The 24,877-nt window shown below is 31.1% G+C and overlaps 1 protein-coding gene across 1 annotated transcript; it reads right to left on the reverse strand.

Moving 5' to 3' along the window:
• Positions 1 to 894: 894 nt before the first annotated feature.
• Positions 895 to 23,232, reverse strand: LOC106635961 (death-associated protein 1). Its single transcript, XM_089598572.1, has 3 exons — positions 22,853 to 23,232; positions 22,145 to 22,244; positions 895 to 1,836 (listed from the first exon to the last, which is right to left on the reverse strand). Exons 1-3 carry the CDS (start codon positions 22,899 to 22,901, stop codon positions 1,680 to 1,682), a joined length of 306 nt encoding a protein of 101 aa, XP_089454698.1. The 5' UTR covers positions 22,902 to 23,232; the 3' UTR covers positions 895 to 1,679.
• Between the last annotated feature and the right edge of the window lie 1,645 nt (positions 23,233 to 24,877).

The raw sequence follows: 24,877 nt of genomic DNA on the forward strand, positions 1-24,877 counted from the left end.
AAAAACGTTGTTTAACATCACACCGAATTATTAAAATATCAGGACTATCTTCCAGCAGTATTTTTAGTCATTTTTAACTCTAGGGGTCCGCCATTGCCTGCAACACAAGCGGTGAAAACGACGCCGTTTTACCAATTTTTCTAGTACGCTTTGATAGCGATGGGGTTTCTATCTTTTATACTTTGATACTAATGGGGTGATGAGGGGAGTATAGATATATCTACTATAGACGGACTGAGTATAGTGATCGTGGCCAACCCTAATCGATCAGAGTAAACTTAACTTTTCACTACTTTTAACATGTTTCTAGTAGTTTAAGCAGTGGGAATCAAGTTATTAGTATAGTAGAGATAAGAATTATTATTTATAAACGCATATATTATTAAATATTTTTAAAACGGCACGTGTAATTTTTTGACCACGCGTGGATTGTAAAAAGACAAGAGATTAAGGAAAAAAACGAAAAAATATTGAAATCGTCATTTTATAAACAAAGATATTAACGAAAACGAAAGCAAATGACTCACCACTCAATGCTAATTCTTATGGGTGTCCTTTGTCAAACTGCATGTGTGGTACCATGTCTCTCTCCTCTAAATAGCTTCTTGTGTAAAATTAGCTTCATTTTTCTAATGAACAATTTATCCAGCATAAAAAAAGAGTCAACTACTGATCAATAATTTTAACTATGAAAATTAGATGTACTTTATTAGACTTTTATAAACATACATAAACAGACTTTCTTAATCATACAAAAATATAATGCTCTTATAAGATTTACATGTCATAAAATCTGCAAAATAAAGTATCCATGTACCATTTTTGAAAAGCAAGCATTGTTTTACAAGTTGTAATCAAGCAAATGTTGTAAAAATATACTAAAATTACATTAAAAAAAAAAAAAAAAAAAAGTTAAGGACGAAACTACATTATTTATTTCATCCCTTTGCCAGAAATAGTACTTTTTTTTATTTTTTCGGGGATAAAAGTGATATATTTTTTTACAGGCAAAAGAAATCACATCCACTGTTTAATTCAAAGTATTTCATTGTACTCCGCATACTTCTCATTAACAAAATTGCGTTTTTTTACCTGAAAAGTTGTACTTTTTTAATTCTGAAGTTCCTTAATTATACATAAAACGTTATAGTACGACTTTATCTCCCGGGAGTTTAGAATTCTTTTTTTTTGTTTAAGTGTCAAATCACACTTTAGAGCTAAAACTCCACTCCTGGGAGTGTTGTAATACATTAATTATAATTGTGATTGTAAGTTCTTCTTTTTGCAGTACCTTCAAAAAATTTTTTTTTGAATGCATCTTTCCATCTTAAAAAGAAAATCACTACAGCAAGCACATAAACTGACTTTAGCAAAAGTAAGTAGATAAACGGAAGTGAATTTAAAATTATCTAATGCATATCTAAATTATTTTTTATATTTCGTAATGAAAGATTATTTCTGCATGAAAATATTAATATTGCGAGAATCTTATTTAACTATGTAAATGCAAGTTCGTACTGATTTTTTTTTAAAGAATCTTGAAATAACAAAATCTTATATAAATGTACAAAAATTTTTAAATCTTGAAATATATGTAGAATTCGCGCTTTTGTGACAACGTTGGGTAAAATTCTGACGTTGTGCCATTTGAAGCATGAAATGTATGCACAACATACAATCTACTTCCTAGGCTGTTGAATTACAATGGGTCGGGAGTGTGCTGGACGAGCATCGTGAGTCGGTACTGGTTTCTCATGATAATGCTGCACAGCTTCTGGAGGAAAATCAGCATGACCTTTTGTTTGAGCTCCACTGACAATTAAAGTCTTTGGGGGACTGAAAAAAAGTTACAAGTTCAAGAATTACTTTATTATCAATTTTAAGTGTCAATAATAATTTTCCTTATCTTAAAGTAATTTAATGCTCTTTGTGCCTTATCTGCTGGGGGCAACACCACTGCAAAGTGAACTGCTATTTTTTATGGTTGATCTCTGTGCGACTGGTCAATTTTTTAGCAACATATTTTGCCAACAAATCAAAAACTTTCTTCTTTGACAAAAAAAAATTTTTCCTGATTTTTGGCACATTTTAAGGTGGCTTCAGTGGCCTCAATGTTAAAATTATAAATAACCCAACCGAGGTTAATAAAATTGAATTATATTCTTTGAATTCCCATCTTTCTATTCGTATAAAAAAAAATTAAGGTTGACGATGAAAATTGTAAGAAATCATGCTTACAAAATCGTAGTTTTAAGACGGGTTCGATAGTAAATGCAAGCTAACGCGATATACAACCTACTGCTGCACTTATATAAATAACCCGTAAGGTGTAAAAAATATACTATCTTGTATATATTATTACGTAGTTTCCGATGACATGAGAAAAGTGCTTTGTTATCGAACAAAATCTTTAAATAATCGGAGACTAAGTATACAGTTGCGAGTGCAAGTCAGCTCTCAGCTGTCTGCATTCTGCAGAGTACATATATATAGGTATGACTACAGCTGAGCAATGTTGCCACATTCTTGAACTTAGGAGCGTACCGTAACAGTTCATCAATTAGGGCAGCATAAATTTTTTTTGTTTTTTTATATTTACTCACTAAAGTAACAGATAAAATGTAGAATATGGCTTACAACAGTCTCTACGATAATTTTCAACCATATTTTGAAGAAAATAATGATTAATTTTTAGTCTCCCTATTTTGATACGGCACTAGGCGCTGGAGCCACCTTAAGCATTTTATAAAGTATGTTCATAAAATTTATATTTTTCTCGCAAAAAATCACAAAATAAAAAAAAATTCAATTCTGATAATTTTTAATCTCTTATAACATGGAAGCTCGGCTTATTGATTTACATTCAAAACCATTTAAATTTTCGGGAAAATATACTTCAATGATATTCAGACTTCGTACTTAAGTCAATGGGATCGTATAAGATCCATGCAACATAATATATCTATACGCTTACGTTTAGTCACTTAGATAGACCCATAGTTATTTCCAAGTATTTTAGCCTGCTGAATTTTACATCATTTTTAAAGCTTATACTTTTGCTTTGATAAACTCTATTAATCTATTAACAGCAAGCAATGCCTGCAAGTAGTTGCAAAAACCTAATAGATAATAGAAGTTTCTGTGATTATCTTAACTTAAAAACACAAAATTTCGGCAAAAAAATGTTTGGTCTAATTTCATCCAAATTTTTACACAATTCAACCCAAAACAGAAATTTTTTTTAGTGTTAAAATCGTTTATTAATACATGACATTAAAAAAAGGACACATTTCACTACTATAGCTTTGCATAATATTCATCAAATGAGTGTCAAATACACTTGCATTGAAATATTTTTTTTTGCATAATGGGTTACAGAAAAAAAAAAAAAAAAAAAATTATAATATTGTTGTCTAACCATAAATTTTTGTGAACTTAAGCTTCAACGGTTAAATATTTCTTTTGTGAGTGTACCAGTTATAAATGGACCAGTAAGCGCTCCGGGTTGTGTGGGGATTGGCGCTTGTGTTATTTAATTTATTATAAATAAATAAATGGACCAGTCAGCGCTCCGGGTTGTGTGAGAATTGGCGCTTGTGTTATTTAATTTATTTATAATAAATTAAATTACACAAGCACCGATCCCCCTACAACCCGGAGCGCTTACTGGTCGCTTTATTATTAAATAAAGTAATTTAATAACACAAGCGCCAATCCCCACACAACTCGGTGCGCTTACTGGTCCATTCATTTATTTATAATAAGTAAATAACATAAGCACCAATCCCCACACAACCCGGAGCGCTTACTGGTTTTTTTAATTATATGCACAGTTTTGGAAAATGTTCAATCGGAAAAAATCTTGAGAAATTCGTGATTGAAGCTCGGTCTTGTAACTAGAGCGCTTGTGGCAGGTATACTAAGACTAATGATTTGCAACTCGAATCGAAAATGTCGGATATTGTCAGTACACACGTGTTGTAGATTATCACTTCATTTTTCAAATGTCGTCGTGAAAAATATAGATAACTGGAACAAATTTCGATTTATTCAATTTATAATTGATAAATTGTCGCATTTCTGTAAGTTAACCTATGTTTTTCTTGAGGTAGTGGTACCAACTATCAAAGTTTTTTGAGCAAATTAAAGCTCCAAGATGTGGGTTGGTATCCCCACTCGCTGGAACCTATATCTATAAAAACGTTTTTTTCATTCTAGCACATTTAAAATGTACCTTAACTTCAATCAAAAGGCAACGTTACCTTGTTCTCTTATAAGATATCTTGTTCAACTGTCAATATTTAATTATTATTTTCTCGGAAATTTCCTTGCTGAAAAACCTGAAAAATTCATGTGCTTTTTTGATATGTTCAAATGTAACATACATTTTTTGGCACGATTCTACAACCTGAACTTTTCTCTCAATCTTTCTTAACGATTTCAAACTTCAATCAGATAAAACTTTCTTAAGGTCGCGATCATTCGTATACTCCATTATAATATCTGTTTCATTAGCTGTCAAATTTTTCAGTTCTTTCTTCATAATGCAGCTTCTCTTAATGCTCGTAATTCTACAGTCTATATTATCAACTAAATTTACATTCTTGTTTGTATTTATAGAGTCAATATAACGTCCTTCATTTCAACATTTGTTTTCAAGTTTGAGACTTGGAAAAATATCTTCGGATTCAGAACCAGGGGCAATATCTTTCAAGTAGATACTTTGTTTTAAGTACTTGTTGACTGTCAAAACTCTTGTTATCAACTCACACTTTACTTTTATGTTAAACTGATTTTTTATCTTTTTTTTCTGTTTCATCTGTTTTCTTTTTTTTTTTTTTTTTTTTTTTTTTTTTTTTTTTTTTCTTGTGCTGACGTGGTTTGTAATACAAAGTTTTTTTCTACCGAACTTGTATCTGTAAACTGTTGTGAGGTTATATAATCTATAGTAGTAACATGAATCTTCTTTCAGTAATAGCCACTTATAAATTTTGAAACGATTTTTAACAGTAGCGTTACTAACTCTTATAATTCCAAATTTTTCAAAGGCAGCGAATATCACACAATGCTCTGTACAGCATATTTTGCATTAAATATGTAACGATTTCCTCGCTGCAAAAATAGTATTTCACCTTACTCGTTATGCAGCTCAGTTTTGTTTTGAATGTAATTATAGTGTATTAAACTATTTTTGCTTTTTTCATCGTCCTCGCTTGGAAAAGTATGCATGACTCGAATTTTTGTGTTCATCGCAGTCCTTACTTTTACTTTTTTAGATGAGTTTAGTTTTTCGTTGTATCAATGGAATTTGTTTTTAAAATCGGGGAGCTTTATGATTAATTCTATCGTTTACTAAATTTTTAGCATCAAAAAGTTATAATGATTTTGATTATCTTGAAAACAAGTTTTCAGTTCATTACACGTTGTTTCTATAAATTAAAAACAGCAGATGTGTAAAGTAGTGCAAATGTTGGTATAAGTCGAGTCATTCTCCACATTATCATGAACATGACTAATCAATTTATACAAATACAACCCATTAAAATTTGGTATGCACTAGCAGTAATGCAGGACCGAAATCTGTTTCTATTTTGTGCAATTTTTTAATGACGATTATTATAGTGAACAGTGAAAATGGTCTAGAAAAATATTTATCAGGTAAGTATCAGCATTCCACCCATTGAGTTCGAAGAAGACATCTATAAGTCCTGATAACCTTTCTTTTGTATAACTAAAATAACTGGTAGGTGATAAAAAATTTTGTTCTTTTTAGTCTGATTAGGTGGTGCAATTACTGAGCGAACTGAATCAAAGAACAATACTTTTTCAGGAAACAATGTATTTCAGTTGAACTTCCAAAAACTTTGTAACTGCAGAGGAGAATATTACATAGTGTTGAATGTAATCCTGGTATAATTAATTACATCAATTTAAAAAATTTGTAACTTGTAATACAAGCATTGTACTTTTTTTTGAAGTCAGTAGGTCAACCATTTCATTTCGGAGAAAGAAAATGTTATGAAATTTTCACATTAACATTGACTCTTATGTAAATATTTTTTAAATTTAGTATTAATAATTGATAATTAATTATATTTTAACATACAAAGTTTGATTCTAAAGTATTTTGAATGAAGAATGTATTCCTAATATAAAAATACAGGGTCAAACATCAAAATTTTGACAAAACTGTATGTGTGAAATAAAATTTCCTTTCTAACGTTTTCAGACATCGGATCGTTTGCTGAGGACAGTAAAAGCGATACAATTCAAATAACTGTTGAGAAATATAAGATTAAAATAACGAAAAAATTATTTACTATAGAGTTTTTTAGTTTAGTTTCCCGGGATATGCAATAAATAATTTTTTACTTTTTTACAGTATTAGTACTGTTTCCGTAACAAATGATATTTTTTGTACTATTTCAACTAATTAGGACCTTTATATGAAAAGTATGAAACCATAGAGTAATAGGGTCGTTCCTTTGATGCGGCACTAATCGATGAGCTATCTTAAGGAGGTTAGGGAAAAAAAGTTCAAAATATACAATCTTGTTAAAAAAATGTATGTCATATTTGAGCATATCAGGAGTGCTAATGAATTTTTTTAGATTTTTCACCAGAGAAATTTTCGAGAAAAAAATTATTAAATGTTGTCAGTTTAACACGGTCTTACATGAGAGAACAAGGTTAGGTTGCGTTTAATTAAAAATTACGGTACATTTTAAATATGTTAGATTAAAAAAAAAAAAAATGTTTTTATAGATATTTTAGTATAAAAAGATGCTTAACAAAAAAAAATTACGACTTGCCGGGCATTTTTAAAAAATATAACCAATTTCGATCGTACAGATTCAAGATTGTAGAGTGCAAGAGAAGGTGCGCGGTAAAGGGGGTACATCTGCGCGGACCGATGGGACTCTCCGTTCCTTGCCTCTCTGAAGAATACTCCCAAACCTCCTTAATAGTATGTATTAAGACCTAAGACTAGAAAAGGAAAGAAAGTTTCTAGTCTAGAAAGTCGATTTTTACAATTACGCTGTATACACAAAAATTTACACATAAGAAATGCTAAAACGATTTTTTTAATCGAATGAACGCAAATATATCACTAAGAAAAAAGAAAAAGAACATTACTGTTTGATTGTTTAGACTTTATACTATTTGAACAATAATTTTTAATGTGTAGACAATAATTTTTGTTGTCAGTCTAGTAACTATTACTATTTGTACAATACAAATTACTGTCCAGAAAACTAATAAAAATTAGGTTGACAAAAGTAAAAAGTCCGTAAAGAGCGGCATGACACCAGATTTTAGCACAGTAATTTCTAGGCACGACTGATACTCAGAAGTGTCTTCTATTTTTGCCAAGTACCGTTAAAACTAGTTGTTTTTGTGTAAAAAAGTTTTGGTACAAAAAAAATTGCGATCGTGGACCTCAGTGCCAGGGGTGTACGTATATACGTATGTATCGGCGTAATCAAGTTTTTTGATTAACTCGTGCAGTTTTTGTCGGATTGGGCTAAACTTTGACAAACAACTTCGTCTTTTATGCCTTACGTGATGGTTTAAAATCCGTAAGGTTTCCTCTTTTAGAAAAAAAATGGCAGTCGTTTCAAGATGGTACTTTCAGTAAAAAAAAAAATATTTTTTTGGCTATAACTTTATAACATGATATTTTCGAGGTTTGCTGTGAAAGACAAAGCTGTAGATATCCTTAAAATACAACTTAGTCGTATTTAAAATTTTCGTCCAGGATGTAATCCGAACGTTCTGTGAGTCAAAAAGTGCTCAAAAATGGCCAAAACGTAGTTTTTCTATAACCAACTTATTCGTTTTTTACCTTAAATTGTGATATTAAACGTAAAAGTTGTATATCTTATTGAAATACAACTTTTTTGTGCAAAAGATTTTTACCTAGGATGTAACGTACACGTTCTATGAGCCGAAAAGTGCTTGTAACATGAATAAAAAGTCGTTTTCCCCTATGCAACTTTTTTGTTTTGCACTTAAGATAATAAATTAAACATGATAGTTGAAGGTCTCGTCGAAATACACCTTTTTGTATTCAAGATATTTAGTTATAATATTAAATTTCGGCTCTAAATCGTAAAAATGCCGAAAAATTGTAAATTTATCGTTTTCCCCTCTTACTTACTCACTTTTTTTATTGACATTTTATATTACAAAGTTAATGTCTATTTTTATTATAACTAAAATTTATGTCTATAAGATAAAATTAATGCCATAAATCGCAAAAAACAGTATAATACTAGCTTGTTCAGAATACATACGATTGACACTCAATGCAAAGTTAAGGGCGATAATCATTGTGTTCTAAGGCTTTCTTTTTTTTATCCCATGGTAATGTGAACATTTTTTTACCAACCATACACCGAACAGTACCAACTTTTTACACAGTGTGGTAATAATAGTAATATATTCTCTTGTATCAGTCGTGCCTTAAATTCAAAAACGCAGTTTTTGCATAAATTAATCCACTTGTTTTTATTCATTTTTCTCAGTGCGATATTTAATGAAAATAACTGCCTGCTTTAAGTGATCACGCAAAATTTAAGGTGTTCAAAATAATCAATGTGACCCCCAAAACCTACAGAGAAAAAAGGTAAGAAATTAAGTCCTTAGATAAAAAATCCATAGTACAAAGTTTACAATAAGTTATATGAAATAACATCCAACAGACAACTGTAATAGAACTACAAAAAGACTTATCACATTTAATTTAAGAACCAATACTCATATCTTTCATTTTTAGAAGGTGGATTGATACGTGATTGGTTAAGACAAATCAGGTGGTTTGTTTGGTGGTATTTTTAAAAAACAAGTTGTCTTCGCTCCGATCATGAACCTACCTGGAGGGGATAAAACGATAAGCGCCAGCGCTCCTGGTGTCGATTGAGTAAAACTTGAAGGGAAGCAAGTGGCATCAAATCCACGAAGTCTGAAGGTATCTTTTAATTTATAAAAAAATTAGCATTCTATGATGGCACATAATGCGTTAAACATGCAGTTGATTTTATTATTAGTAAGTGCCTTTCGATCCCATGCAAATCAGCTCTGGCATTCTGGCATTACAGCCGTTGTAAATTTGATAAATTCAAGCAAGAACTGTTTGTTGCGTCTGCTTAACCATATACACGGAAAGACCTTTTTCATTGAAAATCCCCTACTTCAATATTTGATCACAAGAAGTACTAGACCAACGTTATATTTATTGCTTACTTACACAGAAATTTTTAGTCTCACTTTTAGTGATCTTACATTATCCACTGAGTATACTGATTTTAGGACATGAGTACGACTATTTATTGGAGGTGGTACGGTTTTTTCTCTTACCATCAGTAGCTGTGAAAAGTAGATGCACCCAGTCAGTGTATACGACGTACTATAGTGCGCAGAGCAGTACTTATATATTTTTTTCTTGTGGTATGCAATTTTCATGCAGGTACGTTAAAGATTATAATTTAAAGTTATCGATTATTCATCTCAATATTATTTCTAACATGAATGTATATATACCAGCATGAAAAAATAAGTGACAATTGGATACTGTATTACTGGACTGTTAATTAAAAAGATACTGGTGCAGTCATGAACTTTTAATGCTGTAAATATTAAAAGTAACAACAAATCGAATCATGGATGACTTTGTCAAAAACATTCTAGTGAGTTGGAAATTACAGCATCTCACTAATATTTTTTTAGGTAAGTAAAATTATTTAATTAGTTTTTTATATGTATTCCTACTTGATAACTATGGTAGTTAGGTTAGCTAACATACTTTTTTACTCACCATATATAGTACAACATTGTTGAGTGCTTATTCATGAAATTTTTATAAAAGTTATTATTACAACTGTGCATGAAAATGTTTGCTCTGATGTCTGATCAGCTTACACTGTAAAAATACTACTGTCTTGTTTCAACAACCAGTGAAAGGTTATTGAAAGCTGACATAATAAATATTTTACTGACCCATTCAAAGTTGACTGAAGTATAGTATGATTTTCTGATAACTGTCATTATTAACACAAACAGTTTCAATTCCATAAAAATTTTTTAAAATTTTTGCAGTTTCAATAGTCTAAGGAAGTAATTTGTCACATGAAAATGATAAGGGTACATTTTTACAGTCCATATGACATTCTTTTAAATTTATCTTGTGAAAGCAGACCTTTCAATAGCTGAGATCTTGCTTCTTAAGGGTTATTCAAAGAAATGACTTGCTTGAGAGTAAATTAGTTTTTTTTTTTAAGATGACAGGAGTTGAAACTAGTTGAACATATCTGTTCTTAGTATTTGAATGTTGATAACAGTCACAATCTGGAAAAATGCTGCTATGACTGCAATACAAATTTTTAGAGGTACATACACTTTAATTACTGACATGGACCATTCAATCTAGAAAAATACCCAGTTTAAATAGTCCATGTCAGTAATTTTATACTTACATGCTCTGAAGTTTTATTTAATGCAGCCTATAAACAGTATTTGCTCCAGTTTGTGACTCATAAATACTCACACTCCAAAAATAGATGTATTTAAGTTGGTAGAACAACTGTCATCTTAGAAAAACAAATTCACTTTCAAACAAGGTTTTTAAAATGTTATATTTCTGAATAAGTCATTAGAATAGAGAAACCCAGCTATGGACAAGGGTAATAGAACACACACTCTAAACCTAAAAGAGTAAAAATGGACGCTAGAAAGAGTAATTTTTCGATTTTACTCTTTTCAAAGAAGTAAAAACGCAAAATTACTCCTTATAAATAGCCGTTTTTAAGATTTCCTCTTTTCAAAAGAGCCAACTAAAATTTCCTCTTTCGAAAAGAGTAAAAAGCCAGAATTCCGGTGAAGAGTTATGTGGTAGTTAAAGTAGTGCCATGTGGTCGATTTTATAAACCAGCCGCAACGTAGATTAACGGGATTTCCATCATATTTTATTATTTATAGAATAATGGAAGGGACAAATAATTCGGATCTTAATAAATTGTGAGGTTTCTCAATTCCGGTAGGAGTGGCGGCTGGTTTAGATTTTTGACCACCCTTGGGCCTCATTTCTTGATCGATATAGGTATACTTGCGAATTTACAGACACATGAGCAGACAGATTCTGCTTTCACCTTAAAAAGTCTTTTGCATACTTACTCGTATTTATTGCTATTAAAAAATATAACGTATTTGATTTTTTAAAAGTGCACATTTAAAAAAAATAAGGATTTTTAGTTTACTCTTTCAAAAAAAAAGTAATTTTTACTTCTTTTACAAGAGTAACATTCATAAATTGTAGTCTTTTGAAAAGAGGAAATTGAAATTTGCTCTATTGAAAAGAGTTATTTTGGTTTGTTACTCTTTTCAAAAGAGTAATTCTGGCTTTTTACTCTTTTTAAAAGAGGACATTTAAGTTTGCTCTTCTGAAAAGAGGAAATCTTAAAAACTGCTATTTATAATGAGTAATTTGCGTTTTTACTACTTCGTACAGAGTAAACTCGAGGAATTACTCTGTCTAACGTCCATTTTTACTTTTTTGGGTTTAGAGTGTATATTTATACTCCACTAAATTTTTAAAACTCTGGCTTTTTTCCTTTCAAAGTAAGATACTAATAAAATGTTTGAAAAATTCGACAATTTTTTGACGAAATTTTAAATAAACAATTAATTAAATTTTATTAACCAGAATTCATGTGAACCGGTTCTAAGATACCTACAAATCAACATGAATAAAACAAATGTTCTATTACCTGTCATGAAGTTATTAAAAAAAAAAAAAATTAGTTTTATTTTTTTTTCACTTAAAATCGACTTTGAAACAACAATCCGTTTATCATTCGTTATGGGAAATTCAGGGTTCTATTTTTTAGTGGTAAATACACCTTTTGTACAACAGTTATTTGCTAAGAATTGTTTTCACCGTTAAGATGGTTGAGATGATTTAACTTTCTCAGAGATAGTAATTATTTTAGAAACAATTATGTGGTCTGATATTATTCAATGGATAGTATTAATTGTCCGGTATGAATACTTGAAAAACTTCAATAATTTTTACTGTGTAAGCTGATAAGATGTTAAACTAATTTTCCAATCTTATACTTTAAATACAAATATTATAAGCCGTGCATGTATATATATTGTGTATATATGTATATATTTATGTATACGAATGAGTCGATAGGACTCTTACTTATCGCATTAAAAATCTTATTTTAGAGTATTTATCAAACGACCTCCGTACTATATTGTATGTTATATTCGTTCAGTTAAAATTAAATTAGGAATTAAAAAAATTTTTACCCAGTCACTACTCGCAAGTCCCGTTAAATAGGTATTTAATGAACATAGAGCTATTTATGGTTTCAACGTAAGAATTTTTTTAAATTTTGCACTAAATTCTCTTTCATATACTAATACTGCTCGACTGTTACATACAAATTGAAGAATACTCTAGAATTGTGCATTTTGGCATACCAAAAATGAAACAAGTTTGATTTTTCATAAGATGCATGCAACAATTGTAGAAATGAGATGTATTAAAAATTTCAATAAGCTTAAAAAGGTAACCCCCAAGCTGCACTTATAAAAATACCGTTTTGGTTGATTTAAAAATTACGAGTTTAACATTAAGTAAAGTAGTCTAAAAGTTTTTTAATATTTTAACATTGTGGCCTATCACTTAACATTTAAAAAAAGAGATCCTATGACTATATGTATATAAGTATGTATACATAAATACTTATATATGCATATACATTTTTGTCCAGTGAAAAACTTTCTGATAAATATACGTATATATCTCTCCCTCAGTTTACAAGGTGTCAAAAAATTCCTTCCAAAATTTGACAGACGACGAGGTAGAAAAAATTTTTCCATCATGCGAAACAGAGAGTAAAATTATTTTCAAAGAAAAATATGTCGACTACTTATTATCTTTAAGTAAAAACAATGGGACAAATAACTGCACCGAGAAAGAAGATTCAAATATTTGTGTTGATGAATCGATACAAGTTGTAACAGAGATAAATACTTTGCCCCCGAACCTCAGTGATAATAATAATGGCAGTTTGGAGGATATTACCAATGTAGTTGAAGAAAGTGGAAATGCTGTAGAAATTTTAAATTGTTCTATTGAGTAAATTAATGCTTATTGAAGAAAGTTATACTCCACGTAATAATATCACAAATTATTCGTGATGAAATTTTCAATAAAAATAACCACTATCATAACAGAAGACTTACGTTTTTTTGCAGTGGAACGGAACATGCCATTATTTCATCTTTTAATAAGCTGCGAATCTATTATGGGTAGAATCATTTTATTTGGGTACAAAAAAAATACCAAGATTTTAGAAAGAGATCAGTGCAGACTTATAATAGATTATGAATTGAGGTCGTCATTAGCCACTAATGATTTTTCGTAAGATGATTGCTGTTTCTGTTTCCATAAAATATTAAGTAGTCGTCTTCGTAATAGTATACAAAAATTATTCTTTCTAATATATAATATTGAATGCTATAAATTATGCTCTTAAGAAGACGTTGACTATGAAGATTGTTTGATTTTTTGTTACTCTGATACTTTTATTTCAAAACCAAGAGTGGATCGCTCTTTAATGGTTATTGTAAGTCTGTAAATATAAAGTTATCATAAATAAAATAGAAGAAAAACGTGAAATGATTTAACGCCTACTGATTGACGTGTGGTCGACGTACTCTTAAGCTTCATGCAGTAATATAGTGAAATTTTTACGTTGTATCTACTGCATTTTAAACCGTCAATTTTTAGATTTCTATTTAAAATTATTTTTATCAGCTACAAATTTTTTGACATACGATCACAAAAAAATTTGTTGCGCTTTACTACCTTGTGTAAATTTTATTTTGTATGCTTTTGTGACCGATGGATCAAGCAAATGTAGTAGTACCTGTCCGTGTCTACATTAGTTCAAGTTTTTTACAATCGACATAATTCTATGATTTACAAAAATTTTTTTATATATAAATCAGATGCAGATGTAGATTTCTGAATTAACTTGCCCATAATTTATTTTTTCTTAATGTGTAATTTTTTTTTTATTTCCCGAAAGTAGCCAGAGACTACCTCTTTTTATACATAATCTATCGTTTAAAGTACTCCTGTAAATAGCAATTGTAAGACTCGATGTATTTACCCAAGAATAGCTACTTATACATTACTTTTTCTCGGTTTAGAAGCAAGTGTGAGCATATAAATATTTATAATAATAGACCCTTAATCTTGTGTTTATTAGAATCTCAAGCTTAAGACTGGATCAGTTGGCAGGCGACATTGTACGATTGTTCCCAAGGGAAAATAAAATTTTGTATTTTCATCTTGGTTATTACGTCAAAGGAGGTGACGGCAAACGAAAACGACAAGCCAATACAGGATATTTGTGGGGAGCCTATCAAACCTTCAAAGATAAACTGGGATTAGTAAGACTTATAGAAGAGCCGACAAAAACAGCGATTGGTCTTAAAAAAACAGGTATGATAATAACCTGTATAATTTATTATTTTATTAAATTCTCCAATCACCATGTGCTGCCTATATTTAATCCTCCCGACCCATGTTAGGATTTAGAAATAAAATTATTTTAAACGGTAATTATACACTAGATTCTTAGTTCCCCCTAGCCCATGAGACTGCGGCTTAAAGTGACAAGTAGCGCCAGTCCTCTTTGACTGCATGCACTTAAATGAATGAATTGCATTATTTTAAATTTGCTAATTTGGAATTATTATTATATTGCAGCTGTTAGTAGAGAAGTAGACTATGATTTAATACTGTTAAAGCAAAAAACAAATATAGATCGAGAAGCGATAACAACCGTATGGAAGGCTTCTTTTTACCATCGTCATGAATGTGAATACAAAAACAAAAGTTCTAATGACATATTGGACGAATTTGCTATTCTTGAAACGTCAATTGCTTCAGAATTAGTAAGCTACAAATTAAAAATTATTACAAAGAGATCATAAACATATATTACGCGAGTGAACATGGGTATAATTTTAATGTGTATTTTTTCAGTTTCTATCAGATTTCAATGAAATATTTCTTAAATACAAAAATCAACCAAGTGATAGGCTTCAATCTATAAAAGTCGGTTTACGATTAAAAACTGAGTGGACAGAGTTCGCAAAAAAATTAATTAAACACGCTGAAAAAAATTTTTCTGATGAGAACGAGCATACACAGAAGAAACGCAAAACTTTAAATTCCGACACTATTAACAGTATCTTAAATGGTAACAAACCAATATTAAACGATGGTAAGTGTTTAAATACAATTTATCGTTATGACTGTTTTAAAAATTTTTTTGTTATAGAAATACATAGTAACTATTTTATAAAAGAGCAGCATTTTAGGAGTCATAAATGTAAGCGTTCATTTTTATCTTATTTTAGATCATGCTAATAATGTCGCATTTTTACTTCTACCACATTTTATCCAGTACACTGTGAGAAGCAACAAACTCTCAAAAGTTATTGCTGATGATGTTAATGTAAGTAATTACATAATACAATTTGATGTAAGTTTTTCAACGTTGCACAGAAAGTTATGTTGAATGTGTAGTTTCGTTAAATACTATTTAATAAAATATATAAAATGATTTTAGACAGATGCCTCTGAAGATCATGTAAACCAATTCATTAAGAGACGAGAGCTGGCTTATAAAAAAGAAAATATTTCACAAGTGCAGCCGTGCATCTTATTTATTGGGTCTTGTAATAAATTTTGTATCAAAGTCTTGTCATTTTACGTGAATGTAAAATCGAGTGTCCAACTGTATTACAATCAGTTGACTTATGTTTAAAAATAATATTTGCCTTACAGTGTGATTATCCTCTCGGTTCTGTGCATGTGTGGTCCTTTTTCCACAAATGCATGTTTGAGATTCGAGGATTTAAAATTATTGTAGCTCACAAAAGTATTGCACAATTTTTTGACGATGTCAATTCTTAAAAAATATTTTTTAATATATAAACTTTAAATGCTTAAAAAAGTGTATGTACTGTAAAAGTTAAAAAAGTATTTTTTTATATTAAGTACAAAAAAGTTTACAGCGTATGATTAGTATTTTTCGCTTTGACTATCACCAAACTTACCCTACTTACTTACTTACTTACTTACCCTACTTGTGAGATTTCATCTTTCTTATATTTTTTACACTTTTATTAGCTCTCATATTTTATGTTGATATTTTTTTCTTTTTTTTTAGAGTCCACGCTTTTCGCTATCAAAACTGTTTTCTATTAATTTAATCAATTATTTTAATGTATTAAAACTATTCAGTAGTGTCCGTATTTTTGTCGACTTTCCAACCAAAATTGTAAAATGGATATAAATCAAGTTGTTGTAAAATTAACATGCGAATTTTATAGTAATTTCAATTTTAATAGATCTGATGTTCAAAGTATAATTAGCATTATTCAAAAGTTTATTACAGAATCATATAACCCATTTTTATTGAATAAAATAAATGATGTATTACGTCATGCCGTCAGTTCTGATATACTTGATTCTATTTCCTATACTTTTCAAACATACGAAGACCCATTTAAAGAAGTCAACACTGAAAAAAAAAGATTTTTATTATATAAAAAGCTGAATATGTATGTTGATCCCATTGTGTGCACTCTAACAGACAGTATCGTACCCAAAATGATGGAAAATAAAGTTTTTCTTCTTAATAAGAGTAAGCCAATGATACATATACCGATTAAACAGTCTTTAAAAATATTATTTGAAAAAGTAGGTATCTATGACGCCACTTTAGCCTACATGAAATTATTAAATTCTGATAATGATGTTCTGAGTAACTTCATTCAAGGTTCACTTTGAAAAGACTTAAATAATCAGTATGATAGTACTAAAGTTTATATACCACTGGCTATATATTATGATGATCTCGAGTTAGGAAATGCACTGGGTAGTCATTCGGGCAAAAATCAAATCGGTGCGGTTTATATATCTCCTCTAGTTTTACCTAAAAACTTTGCTGCTATTCTTGATGGCATGATTTTAAGTGACATTTTTTTTTCAAAAGATCGCAAGTTGTATGGAAATGCAGTAATATTTAAAGAGCTTATTAATGAATTAAATAATTTGAAGAGAGAAGGTGTAACTCTTAATATTAACGGTAAAAATCACAAAATTTATTTTGTTTCGTGTTTAATAATTGGTGATAATTTAGGATGTAATGGTATGTTTGGTTATACGGAATCATTTTCATCTACGCGTTGTTGTCGTATATGTGTAATGCTGATCCCCATCAGATATCAGTACTTTCCGATTACGATTTAAAAAGTGAAAAAATTTCAAAAAATACAACCGCAGAAACAGGTATAAAAGAACGCTGCGTATTTAATGATCTAGAAGATTTTCATGTCATTACAAATTCTAGCACTGACGTAATGCAGGATGCCTATGAAGGCATGGTTATTTATGTAATGGCAAAAATTATAATTAAATTCATTGATCGCGAGTATTTTAGTATTAACTTACTAAATAATAATTTAAAAAAAATTAATTTTTCTTTTGAATCAGGTAATGTTCCCTTAGAATTATCATTAGATTACATTAAAGCGAATGGTAAATTGAAAATGTCCTCAAGCGAGTCCTTGTTTTTTGTAAGATATTTTTCGATGATAGTGGGTGATTACGTGCCAGAATTCGATAACCATTGGAAATTATATATAAAACTCAGGGAAATTATAAGCATTGTAAGTGCTCCAAATATAACGTGTGCACATTTGTTGCTTTTTGAGAAAGTGGTACAAGAACATCACGAGCTTTACATGAAATTGTTTGGTGAGCTTACTGCGAGATTTCATAATATAATTCATTGTAAGAGAATGATTGAAAAAAATGGCCCTGTTAGTAATATTTCTGCTATTCGCTTTGAAGCAAAACATACGAAATTTAAAAAAATTTGTCAAGCTACATCATGCAAAATTAATGTCTTAAAAACGATCAGCATTAGATACCAGTTAGGTTTTATGAAACATAAATTTACGAAGTATGAGACTTTGTATACTAAACATGGTCAGGTACAATCTTTCAATCCTGTTACCAAAAAAAACAATTTTATCCAACATAACAATAAATGATATTAATTATAATAAAGAAACTGTAATACTAGCAAATATATATGATGACGGCCCTCAATTCGGAAAAATCACTGAAATACAAACTGAAAACGAAGAAATAATTTTTCACTACAAACTCTTCCGAAGCATCGGATTTAACTATCATTATTATGCTCATAGCGTCGTTGAAGATGAAAAGACTGATACGATTAGTTATAAATATTTAGCTTCAAGAACACCATGCTTATTGTTTATTCGAAAGGGAGTATGTTATATCGTTACTAGACATGTAAATTTAGTGTAAGATACAATAAATTTTTTAAGTGCGTCATTTAATGTTCGTTTTATTACATAAAATCTGCAATTAAAGTTTTTTAATTTTTGTACAAGGCATTTTTATTATCTTATTCCCACCAAAACCCATCTTAGTCATAAGCCAATGATAGGTGATGAAAAACGATAATAAGAAATAACAGGGTCCAGATTTAAGTCACAATAGAACTTAATGTTTATTATCATTGGTAATTATTCTTTTTTTATTTACATCCTGAACGACGTTTCTCTGAAAATGAATAAAAAATAAATAAATAAATTACAACTGATAGTAACTGTTACGAATTACAACTCATTGAAACTTCTAGCTGACAAAAATTGCTGTAAATTATTACTCACTGTTTATAAAAATTAATTACTGTTGCTGTATGACGTAATAAATTTGTATTTTTGAAATTAATTTTTGCAAAAAAGAAGCAAAATAAATACTAATCTTTAAAAAAAATAATTATACTCTTTTAGTCTCAAATTGGGACTTTATTGTTTTTTATTGTTAGTTTTTATTTGTTGTCTATATTTGTATAATCAAATATATGAGTTAATGCTTGCTTTATTAATACCGTTGCATTTTTGTAATTATAGAATTTTGACTTTGTATCATGTGAAGACACAGACAAACATAATCAGCTATAATATGTGTGTGTAGCTATTCGCTTCGTGCATCAGGTTGGAGGGGATAAAAAAAACGACTGCAGCGCTGTAGGTGAACAAAGTTGGCGAACCCGTACCCCCATGAATCGTACAGTAAGCGTTGTCTTATATGAGAAAAGATATTATTTCATTTAAAGTAATTAGTTGAGAAATCGAAGGCGGAAAAAAAATGTTATTTAGCCAAACCGGGTCTATAATACGGATAAATAATTTTGCTAGGCACTTCAAATCGCCCAAAATTTTAAATAATGGGTTATTGAATATCATCTGTCATATAGTACACAGCACACATCTTATCTGTAATGTTGTATACGTGAGAGCAAGAACTCCAAGCAGTCGACATAGGCTGCCGCTAGCTGTATAATCTGAATCAGTATTTACGTTTACAAAGTAACGAAATGCGTACGAGACAGTGCTGCGTTGTTAATTGCAACAAGAAAGAAAAACAGGGGGTGGTGCTGTATAAATTCCCAAGTAGACCCCATGAAACAAAACAGAAGGAGCTGTCAGCTCACGTAGGAGATACAGCGGTCTTCGTTAATCTGATAAATAAATTACACATTTATGTATATGTTACCATAACCTACATTTGTCAAGCATAGGCAATAATGTACTTACAGATAATTCTATTTTGTATGGATTGAAGCTGACAGATGTTTGTCTCACAACATAGCAATTGATCAGATGACCGACTCCTTTATTTACATATTCCTGTGCGTAGGCAACGTGCCCACTCTCTACTAATTTTTTAGCTTTTTTCAGCGTTTCATTATTAAAAACTATGTTGCAACTTATACTTTTAAAGCCTGTTTGGATAATCTTATCCATTTTTTAGGATGCTGATGTTTACGCGATAGCAGTATGTACGTCTTATTCAATAAATAATACTTTTTCCTATAAGCGACAGTGTTACGATTTAATCATACGGGGGTACGGTATTGCGCGATTCTGACACCAAGGGCGGCGCTGCGTGTCATGATCGGAGCGAATAGCAAGAACACATGTTCATATACTGTCACTTTTAAATGCATGCATACATGCGCGCGTGCGCGCACACACACACGCGCGCGCGCGCGAGCGCATACGTGTGTGTGATAGTAAGCCTCTTAAATATACTTGGAGAGTAAATATACAGTACCTAACATTAAAATAATATAACCTCATAGTAGAAGAAGACTAACGTATTTGAGTGTAGGTTTTAAGTAGACCTGGTACGGGAAAAATCCTTATCAAGCTTTGACAAACACATAACTTCATGTGGTAGAGCATTTTTAGTGAGACAATAGAAAGAAAATACCGTACCTAGCATTAATATCATCTTACTTGCCAGTAGAAGAAGACTTTACATGTCTAACATTTTCGAGCGTAGGGTTTAGACAGACCTGGTACGGGAAAAAACCTTACCAAGCTATTAAAAACTCGTAACTGAATGTAGTAGGGGATTTTCAATGATCTCGGTCTTTCCGTGTACACAGCAACACTGAGAGCAAAACACAATCATACTTTCAACTGCTGTAATATGGAAATGCTAACTTTGATTTACATGGGATGAAAAAGTAACTACTTATAATAAAATGTTCTACAACTTTGACGCTTTATGTCTTATCATAAAATAAGGTAAAAGTACCAGTACGTGAACACTTTTAAAAATTGCACCAGTAGATTGAACAGCTTGAATAAACTATTTTCAATTTAATTGAAAAAAAAAAAAATGTTTCTGATATCCTTTGATCGTTCTTTAGATAAAACAAAATTTATATTTCAGTAAGTCTTTATACTCAACGAGAAAAAAATTATTTATTCGTGCAACTTGTATGAGGTGGCTTGTGAGACTGTTCAGGTACTGGTACCATTAGATTTTACCTATGCCCAGTACTCAAACACATAAAAACGATTGAAATCACTGTTAATCAATAATAATAGTATGTCAAGCCAGTCGTTGTAGTTTTCATAATATGTGACCAATGAAATTAAAAAGAAATTTTTCGATTTGGTTATTCGCAATACATAATAAAAATAGAAATCAGTAGAAGGCAGCTAACATAACCTCTCTCCCATTTAATTAACATGGGATGTTCAAGTACTCGGTCAAAAATACGTATCGGTACCAATACCTGAACACGCTGTTAATCTACTGGGTCATTGGTACAAAAACTTTAAAATTAATTTATCAATTGTATACATGACCTAGGAAAACTTTTTTGTTTTTTTTTTAAAGGAAAAAATATATAAACTCACTGGCACAATGACTGTTTTGTTGTTATGCAAATCAGAAATTCGATAAAAATTAGAAAACAAAGACTTTATGGAAAAAGTGTTCATGTACTGGTACTTTTACCTTACTTAACTTTTAAGATATTCAAAGATATCTATGAATTGCGTATAATAATCTAAATATGCTTATTGATTAATGAATAAAAAGGTTTTCAAGTACTTACAAAAATAGACATAATAATTGAGATCATATGGTATGCAACTACAATTTTTTTTAAATGCAAATGAATTAGAAATGTATTATTATACTGTGTTTTTGGAGAGTGCAGTTATTGTATTACTAAAAGTTATTAAAAAAACGTCAAATGTTTATTATTAACGTACTCGCACTTAAACAACGGATCCACTCGTTAATTATAGACGTGTGAAAAATCCAAACCTCTTAGTAATTGATAAGTTAACAAATAGTAGTTAATGTACCACGTACTAGTACTAGTATCTTTTCTTCTATCGGTATGCGAATGTGCATGTGTATGTACGTGCGGCAACTGCGCGTGCAAACGATGAGTATATACGTGTTAAACGAAATAGGGAGTTTATTTTGATCAAATTACTTTAATGACGAAGATGCCGTAAGTATAATTGCGAGGACCTTTTCCAGCTGAGGAAAAGGCCTGGAACTGCATTAAAAGATATACTACATGATAGAGGGAATAAAAGATGTGACTATGTTTAACTACACGGGTATAAAAGGCAGTAAGTAAATATGTGAAGATAAAAAAGAAAAAAACAGATAAAACGAGATTAAAATTACCTCGAGGAAGTCTTCGAGTCCTCCAAATCTTTCGTAGCTTTGACCTCACGCTCTTTGTCTGGATTCTTGTGCTGCGTTATCCTCATGCCTCCGGCTTTGACTGCAAACAAAGCGAACCACAGAACGTCATTACAAACAAGGATTGCATGTATATAATATGCATACACTCGTAGGTTTAATGCGCATATAACAGGTATAAGTAAAAAAACTAAGGAAAATTTTCGAAGGCTCTGAGTTTTGATATCTCGGAGTAAATAATACAGCCATTTTGTATTATTTTGCGTTTACGTACATATGCACGCATCGAACGTGCAGGCATGGCCTTGAAAAAGCGTCGATGACGACGCTGCCAGCCGGTATGGCTATATCGATGGTTGAGGAAGACAATTCCAGCGTGACGTCACTCCGTGTTATTTCAAATGGCGTGACGTCACGCTGGAATTGTCTTCCTCTGAACCATCGAATTATATATAAATATCTTGCTTTAAATTTCCTCATTTAGGTCTAAATATTTGTACTTATAAAAAATAGTTAAATTTTTCGTGACACAAAAAACACAGCTAAAAAGGATTTTAATAAAAATTTACAAAAGCATGATGGATGAGGCTATAGAGATACTGAAGTAACAGCTGTCTTACAACTGCGTATTACGTATGTCAATAAGTGATGTATTGTTCTGCGCTGATAAATACAATAATTAATATTAACCTGCAGGAGGATGGCCGGCCTTGAGGTTGCTTTCCTCGAAGCTTGACATCTCGACCTTCGTGTGCGTCCTTTTGTGGGTTTTCAGAGAAAAATAAAGTACGTGTCTCGGAAAAAGAAGTTAATCACAATCGCACTCTACTACACGAGATAATTCTTAATGCCTTAATCCAGGTTGGAACTTCACTCCGTGCTAACACTGCTAACTGCTGTAACATCTGGAGACGTGCAACGGTGCAACATAAGCTGTATAGGTAAAATGTGATTCTTTCCCAGCGCTGACCCCAAATGGCAACATCGCACATTGATTGTACTTGGTCGATCAGAGATGGCGTTAGTTCTGCAGGGCAGCCGGAGTTTTGTCATATTCCTAGAGAAAAAGAGAGAGAGAGAGAGAAAGAACCTGGTTATTTACAGTTTCTACTGCATCTTCTGCTACCGTCCATGCTTTATTTTGGAGTTTTTGGTCAAACAATTTTTTTCAATCCTTTGTACAAATAAACTGCTATTTTTTATACAAATACTAAAAGTAGATACTTATTTCAAAATTTATTATTCTTGTGATTGATAAAGGAACAAAGTATGAGACGAAATAGGGGCTTCGCAGAGACCATAAACTTTTTCAGTAACAAGAGTAATTTTACAAAAAACAACGGTCGTTAACTTGCGTAAGCTACCTGAGTCTTCTAGAGTGCCATTCAGTTATCATCCTCAACCCAGCGAGATGTATGCATGCATAAGTGTTCGGGTGACTTGTCCACTAAGATAACGGGTAATTAATATTAAATTTTGTCCAAATACAAGGACATTTGTAATGAATACTGTTTCTGAAAGACTATTGTTGAGAGAAGAAATAATAATAATAATAATAATAATCATCATCATCATGAAACACAGTAGCGTACCCCCGATAAAGTAACCTTTACATAATGTTGGCTACAAAAGACATCAGAATCACATTCAGGCCACTTGGATGACGATTTTAGTACAGTTGCCACGATGATTGAAGAATACTTGGTTGAAATACCAGCATCGACGAATATAAGCCCTTAACAGACAGAAGATTGTTCCCGTTCTGGTCGAGCTACTCGTTGACAACATCTCATTATTGAAAGCTTACGAAAGATAAACATCATAACTTCTTGTGAGTGTGAATAATTAAAATGATCATTTTTTTCTTGTGCTTATGTTTATGGTAAGCTGATGGGCATTCCTTAATAAAAGTGACAACCTGAAAAAAATACATAAAAACACAAAGTATCGCATTGCTTGGGTTCCATTTATTTAACTGAAAAAGAATTCGTGGTACTTATCTGACGTTTTGCTGTTCTCCTAGGTTTGAACTGTACTCGCAGTCTTGAAATTAATTAGATGAAAGCTTGAACAACCATGTATAAAACAATTTCTAGCACATCACGTGGAATTCGTCGTAGAGTTTAACGACTTCTTGATTCTGTGCATCTGATATCAACACATATTAAAGTTTCTAGAAATAAATACAAGCTTTTCATAAACAAACGCAGTGGCTATCGGCTTATAACGTGCACACTCTTGTCTAGGAGTTCATACTTCACTGTCATTAGGACTCTAACGTCAAACCCTAATAAATTACAGAAATAATATCGTTGGGATAATCTTAACTGGAAAATATGTCTCACTTCCACATGTATGGACCAAAAACTCCAAAATAAAGCATGGACGGTAGCAGAAGATGCAGTAGAAACTGTAAATAACCAGGTTCTTTCTCTCTCTCTCTCTCTCTTTTTCTCTAGGAATGTATAGGAATATGACAAAACTCCGGCTGCCCTGCAGAACTAACGCCATCTCTGATCGACCAAGTACAATGAATGTGCGATGTAATCGATGTTGCCATTCCCTGGTGTACATACAGTATAAGCAGACTGGACTGGACACTGGAGACTGATGGAGACGTGGAGACTGCAGGAGTCACTGGAGTGAGTGAGTGACAATCTATCATAAATCTCTATGGTGACTATGCTTGGCTGCCTCTACTCTACCGCCACTCCG

This window comes from Copidosoma floridanum, unplaced genomic scaffold (assembly GCF_036245765.1).
Source record: "Copidosoma floridanum isolate Cflo_tuat_1 unplaced genomic scaffold, Cflo_Japanese_pri ptg000001l, whole genome shotgun sequence".
In the NCBI taxonomy this organism is placed as follows: domain Eukaryota; kingdom Metazoa; phylum Arthropoda; class Insecta; order Hymenoptera; family Encyrtidae; genus Copidosoma; species Copidosoma floridanum.

What these genes read in the sequence shown, in the direction of transcription:
- LOC106635961 (XM_089598572.1), bottom strand. Translation starts at nt 22,901, where the DNA reads ATGTCAAGCTTCGAGGAAAGCAACCTCAAGGCCGGCCATCCTCCTGCA. An exon ending in GGCCGGCCATCCTCCTGCAG is followed by an intron (nt 22,245 to 22,852) that starts GTTAATATTAAT and finishes CTTTGTTTGCAG; the next exon opens with TCAAAGCCGGAGGCATGAGG. An exon ending in GACTCGAAGACTTCCTCGAG is followed by an intron (nt 1,837 to 22,144) that starts GTAATTTTAATC and finishes ACTTTTTTTCAG; the next exon opens with TCCCCCAAAGACTTTAATTG.